This window comes from Oncorhynchus mykiss, chromosome 3 (assembly GCF_013265735.2).
Source record: "Oncorhynchus mykiss isolate Arlee chromosome 3, USDA_OmykA_1.1, whole genome shotgun sequence".
NCBI lineage: Eukaryota > Metazoa > Chordata > Actinopteri > Salmoniformes > Salmonidae > Oncorhynchus > Oncorhynchus mykiss.
The window spans coordinates 59,007,294-59,026,336 of NC_048567.1; the positions used below are offsets into that span (position 1 = coordinate 59,007,294).

Here is a 19,043-nt window from a genome sequence, read left to right on the forward strand (position 1 = left end):
GCTTGTGGCTTGCTATTTGTACAATGATTTTTGAACAATTAAAAACATCATCATCATCATCATCACCAGGTGTCCACCAGCCTGTGGCAAGGTTTATCAATGCCCCAATCAGCCGTCCACGTACCCTCCGCGTTGGCATCCCTCAACCAGGCTGCCATGGCTGTGGCACCCCTGATGCCCGATGGCAGTGAACACTACTTCAACGTCTCCCTCCATGTCTTGCACATCACCGCCATGGCTATCAACTACACCACCACCACTGGGGACATAGCCGGCGCTATGGCTGTCATCTCCAGCTCGGTTCAGAGTCTCCTGGTCTCTCTGTCTTCATACCCCAGCCTGCAGACAGCAGGCAGTATCATAGGTAATTGTTTCTCCATTTTTCTTTTGTACCTGGGAACTATGATACAAGGTTATGGTCCCTCTTGTGACAGGGACTGGAAAGCTATAATTATCTCCTCCATGGATGAGCACTTACAGTTAAGATCAAGCAAAACATTTGCTGAACATTTTAAATGTATTGATTCAAACAAATTAACCAATATATACTTGTTCCTCCTTGAAGGAATGCTTACATTAAAACTAGCACTGTAGAAATGAATATATTTGTGTCTGTTAACCATTTAGGAGACCTGGAACATGCCATCCAGAAGATGTTGCAGGTGTTACGGTCAGGCCGAGGCCCCCTGGCCCAGACCGCTGATATCACCCAGCTGCTTCTCCATAACGTTCAGGGTCTCCTGGGCCTGGCAAACACTAGCATGGAGGCCAGCGTGGTTCGTCTGGTACTGGCTGCAGCCAAGATGAACACTGGACATCTGCTAATGATGAACGAGACCAACTGGACACACAAGTTCGTTTTCTGTTTTTAGACTGATTGCATATCTGTTTGTCCTGTCCTGCCAACTTCTATGGTCGTTGGCATGAACATGATCATAGACGTTGGCTATAAAGCACAAACAGGTCTGGGACCAGGCTACGTTTTGCTGTTGCTTTGGAGATAAATGGTTAATGTAGCTGAATAAGTGTCCCGTCTGTCCCATGACAATGGCTTGTGCTCACAGCTGTAGCATTCAGAGATCTCAGCTTTGATGACTTATTATTTCATCTCAGAAGCAGTATTTTCCAGTTACTTGGTATTTACTTTAATATTATAATCTACTAATAATATCATCTCGTCTGTTAGGATCATGTGCATAACAACCATGATGAAAGATGTCACTAATTGTAGTTTACAGTACTACTTGCAGAAATGAGAGGAGCAGCTGATGATGATGTTTTTTTGTCTTCCGCCCACTCCCACAGGTTGTCAATGGTTCTGACAGACATATCTAACAGGGTTCCCGAGGACTTTCCCTATGCTCCCTTTATTAAGAATATCACAATGGGCCTGGCCACTGAATCACAAGGTAAGCCTAGTTACTTTACTCTTCATTTACTCTTCATTTACAAATCAATCAATTCTTGACTCCCTCCCCCTCCTCTCTTAGTGGTTCAGAGGTTCATGGCTCAGTCGGGACTCCCTTGAAATGAGATGTATTGCTCAATAGGACTCACGTTGTTTAAATGCAGGATAAATAAAGGAGACAAGTCTCACTATAGACCTGACCGATTGGCTCCAGAAAGACATTACAAAGACAAAAGAAATCACATTTAGTTTCCATCGTTAGTTTAATGGACGGGAATCCGCTGAGTGGACAAGATTACTTTTCTTCATTCTTCCATTATCCTAGCCTCTAACCCTAGAATACCTCTAACTATGCCAACATCCAAAATGGCACCCTATTCCCTATTTAGTGTAGTACTTCTGACCAAGGGCCATAGGGCTCTGGTCAAAAGTAGTGGGGTTGTTCATGAGTTGCGGTAGCATTTGCGTCCCTTGCCTTTGCAACCATAAAAACACTTTATAATGACAAATAGTTACACATCATATATGTTTTTGTTAATATTGAGCTGTTTATCAATTATAAAACTTAATGCAAGTCCTTTTATACAATGTTTATGCATTGTTCAAAGTACATTACAGTAGGGTAAGCAAACTGTCTTGTTCCCAGTAGTGATGTGTAGAGTTAATAGTGACATATTTTGGGGATTTAGAGATATCGATCTATTATGAATGCTAGAAAGTGAACAAAAGTATTTATCATATTGTATAGATTATTAAAAACAAACAAAGCTATCAAAATACCTATTTTATTTACTAGCATAATTTCTGTCCCTCAGTTATACCATATGTCATTGGTGTTAGCGCCTTGAAAATCACTCTTTACGAAGACATACAAGGACCTTGAGCATTCCCTCCAGTGGCAAACTGTTATCGGGGGAGGTGTCTATATTAAAGACAATGATTAGCTTATCACACCCTTTTAGAATGTCATCAATTTGAGGATTCCATTGATAATTTGGTGTGTCTAAATCCAAAGTGTCACTTGGTGTTACTAAATGTAAATGAAGGGAAATAACATTGTGAGCAAAATCTTTAATCATAGTACTTTAGTCAATTATTTTTAAAGGGTTAATAACCTTGATTTGAGCATACCCTTGATTTGAGCAAACCCTTGATTTGAGCATACCCTTGATTTGAGCATATTTGGCCTCCATTTAAGAAAATATCCTCAACAACCTAAAATGTCTCATTAGTCTTACCATCATTGGTGTTACTACTGGTGGCACAATGTTATCATAATATTCAAAATGTGTAAAGTCATTAAGCTGCCATATTAGTTGGAAAAATGCCTCTAACTGTATGTTCTCCTACTAACTTTCAGAGACAAACTCCCCTGGTGTCTTTCCTCCTCCTACTCACATTGTGTCTAATTGCATAGCGACTCCTCTAGACTCCTACAGACTCCTACTAACCCTCACATACATGCAGTCTTCACACTGTTAAATGTTCATATGCATAATTTGATTTCTACAGCCCCACGTGTCAGGTGTCCTCTGATACAGAAGTCAGAAGTCAGACCTTCCCTCCGCCTCTCTATTTGACCTTTATATAACTCCTACTAGGAACTCCTATTAGGAACTCCTACTTGCGGAATCCCGTGCAATCAATGATTTATATACACTAGATGACTGACAGGGGGAGCTGTTTTGAAGCCATCGTGCCTCCATCTTGGCACTACCCCACCATTGTAAAAAAAAATATTTTGGAAGCTATAGAAATGCATTTTTTTAATGTCTACATTTGTTTTTGCCAATTTTATGATATTATCGACACCTTAATGCATACTTTAAAGTTATATTATAAAACTGGTTGTTTGGATCCTGGATACTGATTGGACGAGCAGCTTTCCACGCTATGCTGTATTGGCCGTCATAGACACACCAATGCCTGCTAACAGTTCCATCTGAAAATGATCACTCCATAAGAATATCATGCTCATGTTGCTGTCCGAATCATCGCTTGTATTGATCTCTACTCGCACATAATTTCTCCTTGCTTCCAACCTAGCATTTAGTTTCGTACAGCAGGGGTTAATATAAGTCTCTCTGTCTGCCTGTCTGACCTCAGAAACAATGTTTCACTTTTGAATAACGATCTCTGTAGTACCATACATACTGTAGAGCTAGTTGAATCACACATCAATGTCTTTATCATGGACATATCCAAGTAAATACCAATAGAAAATAACTCAAACAAACGAAAATGCAGCAAGTGGACTGTCATTCCAGTTTCAATGATTGACATGACTGAGTTATCTGAAGTCGGTGACAAGTGACAAGAACATTATCCAGCCTGCATAGCAACCATTCTGTTTAGAACGGACAACCAGTCCTTTTGCATAGAAACTTTGTGAAAAATAATTAACAACTGGGTCGCGTTTGTAGCAACATGACCAAAATAACTAACAACCACATTTTTGTCCAGACAATATCTTGAGGTGGAAGAATGAAATTTGATGAAAGTTTTGATGAAAATGTGTAATTTATTGTCATTTTAATATGTTGGTATCGTGTCGATCCAAACAACGCCATTTACCTGTGACTGTATTCATGATGCAGCACTGGCTCTTGTGCCTTATTGGTAAATTATGTGAGCGAAACATACAACAAATATATGAAAATATATACAGTACATTTTCCTTAAAGAATAATTTTACTGTCCCCACTACAACATCAAAATATATACTTAAATGCGTGTAATATTTTCCTATTCAATTAAAATACTGTAGGATTCCATCCATTCCTATGGAGGACTGCTCCTTCTGGGGGAGTGCCAATATGGCTGACCGGTTGCTTCAAAGCCTCTCATTGGCCAATACATAGCATCAGCAATCCAGAGTTTATATACATCATTGCTCACAATGTGTTTTAAATGTAGCCATATTCCAAACACCATTATTATATAATGGACATATTTCATATTGAAACCAGGCAGTGCAATAGGATAGGCTTAATAATGTGAGCTTTGTTAGAACTCCAGATAAGCCAGGAGGCATATGGCACATCTCCAAGAGAAAGACACTCTGCTCCTTATTAAACCTTATTAAATCGCATTAGCCAAGTAAGAATTCAATCACTAAATACCCCCCCCCCCCCCCTCCCCCCCCCCACACACACACACACACACGCACAAATATAATAGCTTTGTGACCAAATTTTAATTGGCTACTGTACTTGTTTTATAATGCCATGTAACAAGGTTATATCTCTGTATATGCAATATAGTCACTTGAAAAACTGCACCACAGCTACTTCATCTACAACCCTTTCATTTCCCAGAGGTATGATCCTAGCTTGAGGATCATACCCTTTTTATTATTTTCTCCACTGCAGTACCCCTGAGATCCTAAATGATTCAAAGAGTATGTTAAGTCACTCGCTTTTCTTCTGGGTTTTCAATGCAGTGCACCAATATTTACCATTCACCGTAGTTCGTGTCTCGTTTTAATTAGATGTTTCGCCTTGAGGTCTCACTGCTTTGACCAGAGACCTAAGTAGTGCACTATGTGAGGAATAGGGTGCCATTTGAGACGTAGAAAGTTGGTCCCTTTGCCTCGTCAGTAGTATGCAGGGTCCCACATCATTTGCTGCTTGCTGTTCAGAGAAGCCACCCTGAAATAGAGGTGGTAATGATGCCCTGTGGGACACTGTTACCATGTCACCTTAACACATCTCTACTGCCCTCCCTTTCCCTCCCACGCGCTCTCTCTCCCTTTTTCTATCTCTCTCCCACTCCCTCCCTCCCTCTCTCCCTCCCTCCAAAGTGAACCTACACCTCCTACTCCAGACCATCCAGTTAGGGTCTGAACTCTTCAGCAGCAGCTGGTCAGATGGAAACTTCAGCAACATACTGGTCTACCTGACCTCTAAGGTTAGAACACAGTACTTCTCATGAAACTTTCATCTGTAGGGCGAAAGGGATACAGAGGCTATTCTCTCTGGAATAATGTCTAGACTACCATAACATCACCAAGACTAGGGTAGACACAGACATTTGTTGCAACAGCGAGGAGCTACATGTGTTCTACAACAAGACACACACACACACACAGTAACATGGTTTATTTACAGTGTTTTGACTGCTACCATTGGGCTTCTATACTGACACACTTCACAGTCCATATGACTCATCTTGCACGTTCTGCTTTGTGATTGAGCAAGATTTTCAATGTATTCATTCATTACACATTGCAAATAAACGTGTAACTTGTGTTGCAGGTGTGTGCGCTGGAGGATATGGACTCCATCCAGCAGGTGATGCAGGCTCTGTCTCTTGGCCCAGGGTTCCTGTGTGAGACTGCCATGCCCATTCTCCAGGCCTTCCACATAATGACCCGGAGTCTGGCTCAGGACAGCTCTGACCTGTTTGAAGCTCTGTTCGAAACCTTCATAGGAGACCCCAACACCTACAATGTCAACATAAACTGGTATGGAGACATTCTAGGACATATAGACTTAAAAATAAATAAACTAAATGGTATATTGTGTAAATGGAAGTTATCGTTGACAAATGTTCATGTGTGCGTGTGTGTGATGTGCCTGTGTATGTTTGTGACACAGGACCTCTGCACTCACCCAGACGCTTGGCCTGAACATCAGCAGCCTGAAATCCCTCAACATCAACATGACCTCTCCAGGTATACCAATTACTTTTCAACATTTATTTATTAGGATTTTATTGTTGTTTTTGACGGTGACAGGCATGGATGAAGGGGAGATAGATAGATGAATTAAAGGGAGATACAGAGGTGAGAAGGATGATGAGGCCGGGATTCGATGTCATGCAGGCAGGGGGGACAATATATGCTGGAGGCAGTGGCCTTAACCACTAGACTAGATCAACTCCAGGCACCACTGCCCCATTACTTCAATTACTGCACTCGATAAGGCAAGTCATTAATGAGCTAATTGCTTATTAATTCAGGGTTAATTAGCTAATCACTTAGATCATTTGTTAGCTAATTGCCTAATTATACTATGAAGCGTAAAGCTCATGTAATGTATTTTGCTCTTCTGAACATGCAGCCCATACTGCTTTTAGAATGACTTATAATATACCACCTTTAAATATAATTATAACCTGGGTGGTTCGAGCTCTGAATGATGATTGACTGACAGCAGTGGTATATTAGACCATACACCACACGTATGACAAAACACTTACTGCTCTAATTACGTTGGTAACCAGTTTATAATCCCAATAAGGTACCTCGGGGGTTTGCATTGTGCATAAGAACAGCCCTTAGCCCTGGTATATTGGCCATACACCACACCCTCTCGGACCTTAATTGCCTAAATATACACTACAGTTCAAAAGTTTGGGGTCACTTAGCAATGTCCTTGTTTTTGAAAGAAAATGAAAAAATTTTGTCCATTAAAATAACATCAAATTGATCAGAAATACAGTGTAGACTTTGTTAATGTTGTAAATGACTATCGTAGCTGGAAATGGCTGGTTTTTAATAGAATCATCTACATAGGCGTACAGAGGCCCATTATCAGCAACCATCACTCCTGTGTTCCAATGGCACGTTGTGTTAGCTAATTCAAGTTGATAATTTTAAAAGGATAATTGATTATTAGAAAACCTTTTTGCAATTACGTTAGCACAGCTGAAAACTGTTGTTCTGATTAAAGAAGCAATAAAACTGGCCTTCTTTAGACTAGTTGAGTATCTGGAGCATTAGGCAGAGTTCCTCTGTCCAGTGTCTGTGTTCTTTGGCCCAACTTAATCTTTTATTTTTATAGCCAGTCTGAGATATGGCATTTTCTTTGCAACTCTGCCTAGAAGGCCAGCATCCCATAGTCGCCTCTTCACTGTTGACGTCGAGACTGATGTTTTGCGGGCACTATTTAATAAAGCTGCCAGTTGAGGACTTGTGAGGTGTCTGTTTCTCAAACTAGACACTCTAATGTACTTGTCCTCTTGCTCAGTTGTGAACCGGGGCCTCCCACTCCTCTTTCTATTCTGGTTAGAGCCAGTCTACGCTGTTCTGTTCTGTGAGTAGTACACAGCGTTGTACAAGATCTTCAGTCTCTTGGCAAATTTTCGCATGGAATAGCCTTCATTTCTCAGAACAAAAATAGACTGACGAGTTACAGAAGAAAGTTCTTTGTTTCTAGCCATTTAGAGCCTGTAATCGAACCCACAAATGCTGAGGCTCCAGATACTCAACTAGTCTAAAGAAGGCCAGTTTTATTGCTTCTTTAATCAGAACAACAGTTTTCAGCTGTGCTAACGTAATTGCAAAAGGGTTTTCTAATAATCAATTAGCCTTTTAAAATGATCAACTTGGGTTAGCTAACACAACGTGCCATTGGAACACAGGAGTGATGGTTGCTGATAATGGGCCTCTGTACACCTATGTAGATATTCTATTAAAAACAGCCGTTTCCAGCTACAATAGTCATTTACAACATTAGCAAAGTCAACACTGTATTTCTGATCATTTTGATGTTATTCTAATGGACAAAAAATGTTTTTCTTTCAAAAACAAGGACATTGCTAAGTGACCCCAAACATTTGAACGGTAGTGTATAACACATACATATACAGCACCAGTCAAAAGTTTGGACACACCTTCTCATTCAACGGTTTTTCTTTATTTTTACTATTTTCTACATTGTAGAAGAAGACATCAAAACTATGAAATAACACATATGGAATCATGTAGTAACCAAAAAAGGGTTAAACAAATCAAAATATATTTTAGATTCTTTGCCTTGATGATAGCTTTGCACACGCTTGGCATTCTCTCAACCAGCTTCACCTGGAATGCTTTTCCAACAGTTGATGGAATTCCCTACATATGCTGAGCACTAGTTGGCTTCTTCAATTGGGTTGAGGTCGGGTGATTGTGGAGGCCAGGTCATCTGATGCAGCACTCCTTCACTCTCCTTCTTGGTCAAATAGCCCTTACACAGCCTGGAGGTGTGTTGGGTCATTGTTCTGTTGAAAAACAAATGATAGTCTCACTAAGCGCAAACCAGATGGGATGGCATATCACTGCAGAATGCTGTGGTAGCCATGCTGGTTAAGTATGCTTTGAATTCTAAATAAATCACAGACAGTGTCAATGGCATAGAACTTCCACACCATCACACCTCCTCCTTCTTGCTTCACGGTGGGAACCACACATGCAGAGATCATCCGTTCACCTACTCTGCATCTCACAAAGACACGGCGGTTGGAACCAAAAATCTCTAATTTGGACTCATCAGACCAAAGGGCAGATTTCCACCAGTCTAATGTCCATTGCTCATGTTTCTTGGCCCAAGCAAGTATTTTCTTCTTATTGGTGTCCTTTAGTAGTCATTTCTTTGTAGCAATTCGACCACGAAGACCTGATTCACGTAGTCTCCTCTGAACAGTTGATGTTGAGATGTGTCTGCTACTTGAACTCTGTGGAGCATTTATTTGGGCTGGTAACTCTAATGAACTTATCCTCTGCAGCAGAGGTAACTCTGGGTCTTCCTTTCCTGTGGCGATACTCATGAGAGCCAGTTTCATCATAGCACTTGATTGTTTTCCGACTGCACTTGAAGAAAGTTCTTGAAATATTGACTGACCTTCATGTCTTAAAGTAATGATGGACTGTCACTTCTCTTTGCTTATTTGAGCTGTTCTTGCCATAATATGGACTTGGTCTTTTAACAAATCTTCTGTATACCAACCCTACCATGTCACAGCACAAATGATTGGCTCAAACACATTAAGAAGGAAATAAATTCCACATATTACATTTTAACAAAGCACACCTGTTAATTGAAATGCATTCCAGGTGACACCTCATGAAGCTGATTGAGAGAATGCCAAGATTGTGCAAAGCTGTCATCAAGGCAAAGGGTGGCTACTTTGAAGAATCTCAAATATGAAATATATTTGGATTTGTTCAACACTTTTTTGGTTACCACATGATTCCATATTTGTTATTTCATAGTTTTGATGTCTTCACTATTATTCTGCAATGTAGAAACTAGTACAAATAAAGAAAAACCCTTGAATGAGTTGGTGTGTCCAAACTTTTGACTGGTACTGTATATGTATATATTTATATATATTCTACTTTTTACCCTTTTTTCTCCTCAATTGGTAGTTACAGTCTTGTCCCATTCCTGCAACTCCTATACGGACTTGGTAGAGGCAAAGGTCGAGAGCCATGCGTCCTCTGAAACACGACCCTGCCAAGCCGCGCTGCTTCTTGACACAATGCTCGCTTAACCCAGAAGCCAGCCGCTCCAATGTGTCAGAGGAAACACCGTACAATTGCAACCGTGTCTGTGTGCATGTGACCGGCCAAACCCTCCCCTAACCCAGACAACGCTGGTCCAATTGTGCGCCACCTCATGGGTCTCCCAGTTGTGGCCGGCTGCAACACAACCTGGGATCAAACCCTGATCTTTAGTGACGCCTCAAGCACTGTGGTGCAGTGCCTTAGACCGCTGTGCCACTCGGGAGGCCAACGTATAAATATATAATGTAAAATATATATTTTATGTTTACCAGGTGTGGTCAAGATCCTGCATTTTCTCTTCAGTCACTTGTTACATTTTTTTCCTACAGGTGTGGTCAAGGTGTTGAACCTCCTGTATTTTCTCTGCAGTCACCTATTGTATTGTATTTCCTAGGTGTGGTGAAAATGTCGGAGCTCTTGAGGAACAAGACAGCGTTTGCTCTGGAGGTCCATCATTACACTGACATCCCACCTGAGATCCTCCACCTGCTGATGGAGACCACCATGCCTAACAGCAACTTCCAGGTGAGCTCACTTCAGCTTATTCTAAGCCACAGATCAGCTGTGATGCCCATATGATGTGTAACAATAACACCAAATACAATTATCTCAAAAAGAGAGAGAAATCATATAATCGTCATTTTTAGATGTTGTCATGAAAGTCAGACCAGTCTTCAACCTCTCTGTCTACTGTAGATCCTAGCCTGGCTGGCTAACATGCACCACTGCAGTGGAACATATCTCTCTCTTCTCTCCATCATATGTTCTTACTCTTCTAATTTGCTACTAGCTAGTACTATATCTAGTGATTTGACCCATACACAATCTCTATCTCCCCTCTATAGATCCTAGCGTGGCTGGCTAACATGCACCACTGCAGGGACCCAACCAGCCTGCAGATGAATAGCACAGAGCAGCTCCTCTTCCAGGTCTTCTGCAACCTGCCTATAAACCAGTGGTACAACTTTGTAGTCATCGTGGCTCGCTACGTCCACATGGAGAACGTGATATACAGGGTATGTGTGTGTGTGTGTGTAACCTGCCATCTGCAGTTTTACAGTACAACTTCATAGTGCTGTTGGCTTGCTACGTCCACATGGAGAGTGTCGTCTACAGGGTAAGGAATGGTTATGTCTCAGTGTCAGGGCAGGTCATGTAAAGGTTACACATCGGGATTCTCTGTGACTATATGTGCGTCTGGGGACCCAAACTGGTACACGTTTTTGTTTTATCACTAGCACTACACGTCTGATTCCATTAATCAAAGGTTTGATGATGCGTTGATTGGTGGAATCAGGTTTGTAGTGCTAGGTGTGTAGTGCTAGGTGTGTAGTGCTAGGGCAAAAACAAAAATGTGCACCCCTTTGGATCACCAGGACCGGGGTTAAGAAACCCTGAGATAGGTAGACATGTAATGTAATTAAGGACAGTAAGACCGAAGGGGATTATGTCTACAGGCTCTCAGACGACAGAGAGTTCAGCTGTCTACAGCCTAGTCCTAATGACAGAGGGTTCAGCTGTCTACAGCCTAGTTCTAATGACAGAGGGTTCAGCTGTCTACAGCCTAGTTCTAATGACAGAGGGTTCAGCTGTCTACAGCCTAGTTCTAATGACAGAGGGTCCAGCTGTCTACAGCCTAGTTCTAATGACAGAGGGTCCAGCTGTCTACAGCCTAGTTCTAATGACAGAGGGTTCAGCTGTCTACAGCCTAGTTCTAATGACAGAGGGTTCAGCTGTCTACAGCCTAGTTCTAATGACAGAGGGTCCAGCTGTCTACAGCCTAGTTCTAATGACAGAGGGTCCAGCTGTCTACAGCCTAGTTCTAATGACAGAGGGTCCAGCTGTCTACAGCCTAGTTCTAATGACAGAGGGTTCAGCTGTCTACAGCCTAGTTCTAATGACAGAGGGTTCAGCTGTCTACAGCCTAGTTCTAATGACAGAGGGTTCAGCTGTCTACAGCCTAGTTCTAATGACAGAGGGTTCAGCTGTCTACAGCCTAGTTCTAATGACAGAGGGTCCAGCTGTCTACGGCCTAGTTCTAATGACAGAGGGTCCAGCTGTCTACAGCCTAGTTCTAATGACAGAGGGTTCAGCTGTCTACAGCCTAGTTCTAATGACAGAGGGTCCAGCTGTCTACAGCCTAGTTCTAATGACAGAGGGTTCAGCTGTCTACAGCCTAGTCCTAATGACAGAGGGTTCTGCTGTCTAATGTGTGATACTAATGTCCCTCCATATTTCTCTCCACAGCTGATGCTGTCCAGTGAGATGCAGAGCATAGTGGGGTTCGTGCTGCAGATAGTCAAGTTCCTGACGGACATGATGGGCAAGCTGCTTCCTGCCATCGCCCACCTTCAGGACTACATGCTCTCCATACGAGACCTCAACTTGGTCTCTGACCCAGAGTTCCGCAGTGTGAGTATTGAAGCATGATGCTGCGACAATCTGTGAGGATTGTAGCTAGCAGTTTGTTTACCTGTCTCTGTCTTCCTGTTTCTTTCTCTTCTTCTGCTCATACTGAGACAAACACAGAATAAGATAGAACAGTAGTATTGTGTTTCTTTATGGAGACTCTATGGAGTATTCATACTCATACTCATACTGAGATAGTAGTGAATGGCTGAGTCTGAGAGGATTGCTGCTATCAGTCTGTGTTCTGGATGCAGGTCTGTCTGGCTGTGGGTCTCTCTCTCTCTCTCTCTCTCTCTCTCTCTCTCATTCATCCCTCCTAACTCCCTTCTTTTCCCACCCCCAGATGGTGCATGGTAAAACCAGAACAATGTCCAGCAGAGCTACATTCACCACTGTGTCCAGAGCCATGTGTAACCACGGCATCATGTCCCTGTTTGGCATCTCCAAGCTGCCCATCATGACTGAGACAGACCCCTCCACACAGCAGGAGCACAGGATGGAAGAGCTGGTCAACAAGTTCAAGATCCCTCGCAATGCCAGTATGGAACCCACTTTGCAGATGGTTGATTAGTTGATTGATTTGTTGATTGATATAAGTTATTAGAGAATTAAAAGTTGTAGGCTTTTATGCTACCTGGGGTGGCAGGTAGCCTCATGGTTAGAGTGTTGGGCCAGTAAACAAAAGGTTGCTAGATCGAATCCCCTAGCTGAATCTCTGTCGTTCTGCCCCTGAACAAGGCAGTTAACCCACTGTTCCTAGGCCGTCATTGTAAATAAGAATTTGTTCTTAACTGACTTGCCGAGTTAAATAAAGAATAAATAAAATAGGCTGCTCTAGCCGTTACATACATTTTACATACATAAGCACACATTGCTTATTTGGTTTAAGCATAGACCCAGTGTTCAAAGCTAATTGAAATTACATCATTACAACAAGATTATGAATATATGTTTTTTATTATTAAGTATGATTTAATATGAGGTTGAAAATTGGGACATTTTCCTATAAGAATGTATAAGAACACATCTTATAACCTGCACCTTCTCTTCCCCTGGCCAGCTCCTTTCTGTATGAACTTCTACCTGGACATGGTGAACACCACTGGAGGAGCCATAGCCTGGGCCTTCCTCAAGCCCATGCTGCTGGGACAGGTCCTGTACAGCCCAGACACACCACTCACTAGGGCCATCATAGAAAAGGTACAAACACACACAACCATGAATACACACAAATGTGTGCACGTGCACACACACACACATGTGCACACACACACACTACACTACACTGTATCACCATCTGTATGTATTGTCTTCCAGTCCAATGCCACGTTGCAGCAGTTTGCCAACCTGAAGATGTACTCCCAGGATTGGCTCCAGTCCTCTTCCTACATTATGGACTCAGCCAAGATACTGAATCAAACCCTGCCAATGCTCCAGGTATGAACCAGCTATTCTCAAAGCTACAATGGGTTTATATAAGCTACTATCTGCTTTTTTTCTGAAATCCATGGCGGTGTCCCAAATGGCACCCTATTCTTTATATAGTGCACTACTTTTGACAAGGGTTCTTCTCAAAAGTAGTGCACTCTCTAGCAAATAGGGTGAACATTCCATCTATCTAGGAAAGTAGAGGAAAATACTAGAACATTTTTTCAGCAACTGAAAGTTTCAGCAACTGTATATTGATGTTATTTTACTCAACTTCTTTCTCCCTCCTAGAATTCCCTGGGCAATTCCTTTGTTCAGAATTTCATTGAGATGCAGACAGACATTGATGTGAGCAAGATGAAGGATACTCTCAAGAACTTCTGTGAGTTTTGTATTTGAAGGTCTTACTTTGGAAAATGGGTACATACAAGAGAACCCTTATCCCTTCTTCTCTAGTTATCTCTATGTAAAATATAAAACATATCAAGGCCTTCAATTAAGACATTCCAATAAAATGTGTCTTAACATATCTTCTACATTCAAATTCCCTTCAGAGCAATACATGTTTTCATTAATTCATACATTCTTTATAATGTGCATATTTTTTTCTTTAGTTTTATGTTATCTTTGTATTTAATATACATCTTCCCTCCTGACCCTCTGACCCTCTGACCACTTCTCACTACTTAAATATCTTAATCTGTCTTAAGATAGTAATCCACTTTATTAGCTATAGATCTTCTTTATCTTTCTATTTGTATTTGTATTATATCTAATAGAGCCGTGTTCTCCCCCTAGCTAGCACAGCGACCCTCCTGGAGAAAAACAAGGACATTGTGACCCAGATCACCACTCTGTCCAACCTGATGATGAACCTGTCCTCCTGTATTAACTTTGACCGCTTCCACGGCATCAACTCTACTGAGGACCTCAACACCGTGGCTGAACACCTCACCCAGACCAGAGACCTCTATGCCAGTTAGTCTAGCCTTTATATTTCAAAATAAATGCCTTGTGTTTTAACATTTTGCCCTACAGCCGTCTTGATTCCTATATTAAATCATTTCTCTGTAACAATACAGTTACTTAATGTAATATTCAAGTGGTCAAAAATAAAATAAAATAGCAGTTTGTGATCTGTTCCTGTTTCTCTTTCTGCAGGTATCATCTTCAAGCTGCCCAAGGATGATGACGACTCACACAGGAAGCGGAGAGACGCCTCACGCTCCTCCTCCTCCGCGCTGCCTCCCAAGGTGGACTACACCATCCGCATGTCCATCGAGAACTCCATGCGGACCGACCGCTCCCGCAACCCTTTCTGGGTGAAGGACCCCTACATCTCCTCATTGAAGACCCAGCGCTACAACCGAGGCTTTGTATACCTGCAGGAGAGCATCGACAGGGCCATCATAGGTAACGTTATGTTGTTGATGATATGTTTACATTTACATTTTGGGGATTTAGCAGATGCTCTGATCCAGAGTGACTTACAGTACAGTCAGTGCTTTTACCCAAGGTAAACTCTTTTTTAAAAATGGTCCTATCTAGAACCTAAAAGGATTCTTCGGCTGTCCCCATAGGAGAACCCTTTGAAGAATGCTTTTTGGTTCTAGGTTGAACCCTTTTGAGTTCCATGTACTGTAGAACCCTTTCCACAGAAGGTTTAACGAGGAACTCAAAAGGGTTCTACCTGAAACCAAAAATGGTTCTATCTGGAACTAAAAAGAGTCCTATGGGGACAGCCAAAGAACCCTTTTGGAACTCTTTTTTTTAAGGGTTCCAAAGGGTAGGTAAGGTAGGTAAGACACAACCCATATCATAGTCATAGTAAAAACATTCATGCAAAAAGCAGCTGTCAGCTAAATCAGTGCTGTTAAGAAAAGAGGAAAACAACACTGTTCTGTGTTATGTGATGACGTATTATGTGATGTGGTGTTTTACTGTCTATCTCATCATCTCTCAGAGACCCAGACAGGACAGCAGGTCACTGAGCCAGCCGTCCAGCTACAGGCCTTCCCTTACCCCTGCTTCCTCAAGGACGAGTGAGTAGACCCAACATGCACACGTGAATGCAGGCGCACACACACACACACACACACACACTCACAGACACACACACACACACACACACACACACACACACACACACACACACACACACACACACACACACACACACACACACACACACACACACACACACACACACACACACAAATACACAAGCATGCACATGCACACACACGCATTATCTCCCCTCCTGTTGATGAGCAGACCCACAATAAAAAACGACCTCATCTCTCATCCAGCCTCCGATCAGTTACACATAAACTACTAGCTATGTCCCCTGCATCAATACAGTACACGCTTCGCCATAAATCATGGCTGAGCATAATGTCTATGTTTACATCTTACTGAGAGTGCTTCTGAAGCCAACATGGATATCTCATCTCGCAAACGCAGCGTAGCTGCTCTCCCTGCCTGGCTGCCTCCCATTCATGTGTGAGATATAATCTGTGCCCCAAATGGCACCCTATTCCCTATATAGTGCACTATTTTTGACTGAATGGGCCTATGGGCCCTGGTTAAAAATAGTGTACTATAAAGGAAATAGGGTGCCATTTGGGATGCAGACATGGTGATCCCTGCAGCTCTGGTGCATTGATTTATTAGGGAACAACACATTATTCCCGATACGATCACTTTGAAATATTACTTGTATTATTATAAACATTGACAAGGTCCATGTATCAGGGTATACCCTCTCTGATTATGGAAAAAAGCTTTGAGTGAATTACATGAGGTTAGGACATTGTCGTTGTTATTGTTTTTTCTAGGGAACTGTTTTTGTTTGTGTGTGTGTTATATACATGCTCATCATGATGTGTTCATCTGAGAGTGATTGTGTGTATGCATGACTGCAATCCATATTTTTAGCAAGTGAGTGAAAATGTTGTTTTTCTTTCTCAGTCCCAGTGCTGGTAGCTAGGCTGTGACATTGATTGATTGATTGATTGACAGCTGTAATGTCTCTTCCTAAGGTACCTGAACAGCATTGCATTTGCATTCCCTCTGGTCTTGATGATTGCCTGGGTTCTGTTCATCGCCAACTTTGTAAAGAAGCTGGTTCACGAGAGAGAGCTCAGACTTCATGAGGTATAGTAGCCGCCAACCATCTCCCCTGGCAATTATGTCATTTCCTGTCGATGTCTCTTTCAAACAAACACATATTTTGCAAATCACAAGGGTGGTAAGACATTAAAATGTATTAATAAATTATTCTATTCATTCATTAAATTCTAAATACTGTATTTGAGTCATGCGTTCTGATTGTTTGATTTCATAACCCCTCCCTTTTGACCTCCACAGTACATGAAGATGATGGGGGTCAATCCCATCAGTCACTTCTTCGCCTGGTTCATAGAGAGTGCATGCTTCCTTATCATCACCATAATCACCCTCACCATCATCCTGAAGGCTGGGCGCGTCCTGCCCCACAGTGACGGCTTCCTGCTCTTCCTCTACCTCAGTGACTACGGACTCAGGTAGGCTACCTCAGGGTGGCAGGGTAACCTGGGTGTGTGTGTATGTCTGTATGTGAATGGGCATTTTTCAATTTCTATTGAAAAATGTGACATAATATTCTCCTCTCCTCTCTTATATTCTACAGCATCCTGGCCATCAGTTTCCTGGTGAGCTCATTCTTTGACAAGACAAACATCGCTGGGTTGAGTGGCGCCCTCATCTACGTCATCAGCTTCTTCCCATTCATCATAGTGATGTCACTGGAGAGTTCGCTATCGTTCTCCACCAAGAGCGCCCTGGTGAGGGGGATGGAGGAAGAGAGGGAAGGGGCTGAGGGAGAGGGAGAAAAGAGAGATAGAGAGACAGATCACGATCTAGAAACAGAGAAGAGAAGGAAGAGTAACAGAGAGAGATAGAGGGGTTGATACAGACATTTTTTTTATTGATGTCCCTGTGTTATGCCTCTTGTTTCCCTCAGAGTTTGTTTGCCCCCACCTGTTTCAGCTATGCCAGTCAATACATCACTCGCTATGAGAGCCAGGGAGAAGGTACGACATGCTGGGAAGATGGCTGTCTGTGTGTGTGTGTGTGTGTGTGCGTGCTAGGCATGTGTCTGCGTGTGTGTGTGTCTGTGTGTGTACGTGTGTGCATGCGTACGCTCGTAAATGTGTGGTGTGTGTGTGTGTGTGTGTCACAAAGCCATCAAAGGTGCTTAAAAAAACAAACTCATGAGGAGAAAGCAGCCTCTATACTAGCAACGAGGAGAGAGTGCGATTTAACAAATTAACTGAAACATTTTTATGTTCCTACTTTCTACTTCCTCTAGGGATCCAGTGGAGCAACCAATATATCTCACCCATGGCCGGTGACACGTCATCCTTCGGCTGGCTATGTTGGCTTCTCCTCATCGACTCAGTTTGCTACTTCATCATTGGAGCCTACATTCGCATAGTCTTCCCAGGTAATCACACAACACAGCGTCAAGTAATAAAAACACACAGCAAGCCAGACTAGACTGGAGACAGAGTCAAATACTGTTCAACAGTTGGGGTCAGCTCCATTTCCATTCAGTCAATTCAGGAAGTGAAATGAAATTCCAATTGCCAATATAACTGACTGCAATGAGGAATTGCATGGCATGTCAGTTCACTTCCTAAGTTGACTGAATTGAAATGGAATTGACCCCAACCCTATGGCAAATTATGTATGGCTTTTCCTCTATTGATCATATACTTTGTGCCCATCAGGAAAGTATGGCATTGCAAAACCCTGGTACTTCCCTGTGATGCCCTCATTCTGGACTGGTCTCTTCTGCTGCTGCAGCAAGGGCCCTGAGAATGTCAACAGGGGACTGCTCTTCTCCAACATCATGAAGAATAACCTCTCTGCCTTTCCCAATGAGAAGGACAGCAAAGGTACAGTACTGCAACACAACAGCCTTCCTAAAGCAGCTTGCTGCAGCTTTTTTATTTTATTTTACCTTTATTTAACCAGGCAAGTCAGTTAAGAACAAATTCTTATTTTCAATGACGGCCTGGGAACAGTGGGTTAACTGCCTGTTCAGGGGCAGAACAGCTAACAGATCAAGAGATGTGACTGTGTCATAATATGTTTTGATCTCTCTCTCTCTCGCTCTCTCCCTCTCTCGCTCCCTGCCTCCCTCCCTCCATATCGCTCTCTCTCTCTCTCTCTCTCTCTCTCTCTCTCTCTCTCTCTCAGTTGAGGGTGGCTTCCCCTCTCATATGAAAGAGGAGATCTCAGGTCTTCCTGTGGGCGTGGCTCTCCATGGACTGACTAAGACCTATGGGGACAGAGCAGCCATAGAGAACCTCAATGTCAAATTCTACGAGGGACAAGTCACTGCACTGCTGGGACACAACGGAGCTGGCAAGACCACAACCATGTGAGTTCTGACAATGATCTATCTGTTCTCTACTTCTCTTTAATCAGATATAATCTATTAGGCACATTGTAATATGTCATTGGAGTTAGGGATTTAGG

General features: G+C 42.4%; 1 protein-coding gene across 1 annotated transcript in view; it reads left to right on the top strand.

The window, feature by feature from the left end:
* abca12 (ATP-binding cassette, sub-family A (ABC1), member 12) overlaps positions 1-19,043 on the top strand; it is a 103,153-nt gene that overhangs the window by 45,654 nt on the left and 38,456 nt on the right. Inside the window, exons 35-57 of the mRNA XM_021597492.2 lie at positions 70-364; positions 628-853; positions 1,306-1,409; positions 5,211-5,317; positions 5,665-5,873; positions 6,007-6,083; positions 10,075-10,205; positions 10,526-10,696; positions 11,928-12,092; positions 12,433-12,628; positions 13,150-13,289; positions 13,407-13,526; positions 13,809-13,899; positions 14,316-14,495; positions 14,679-14,930; positions 15,481-15,559; positions 16,559-16,673; positions 16,887-17,062; positions 17,188-17,341; positions 17,521-17,590; positions 17,869-18,003; positions 18,290-18,457; positions 18,762-18,945. Coding sequence (XP_021453167.2) covers positions 70-364; positions 628-853; positions 1,306-1,409; positions 5,211-5,317; positions 5,665-5,873; positions 6,007-6,083; positions 10,075-10,205; positions 10,526-10,696; positions 11,928-12,092; positions 12,433-12,628; positions 13,150-13,289; positions 13,407-13,526; positions 13,809-13,899; positions 14,316-14,495; positions 14,679-14,930; positions 15,481-15,559; positions 16,559-16,673; positions 16,887-17,062; positions 17,188-17,341; positions 17,521-17,590; positions 17,869-18,003; positions 18,290-18,457; positions 18,762-18,945 — 3,545 coding nt within the window. The remainder of the gene's footprint in view (positions 1-69; positions 365-627; positions 854-1,305; positions 1,410-5,210; positions 5,318-5,664; positions 5,874-6,006; positions 6,084-10,074; positions 10,206-10,525; positions 10,697-11,927; positions 12,093-12,432; positions 12,629-13,149; positions 13,290-13,406; positions 13,527-13,808; positions 13,900-14,315; positions 14,496-14,678; positions 14,931-15,480; positions 15,560-16,558; positions 16,674-16,886; positions 17,063-17,187; positions 17,342-17,520; positions 17,591-17,868; positions 18,004-18,289; positions 18,458-18,761; positions 18,946-19,043) is intronic.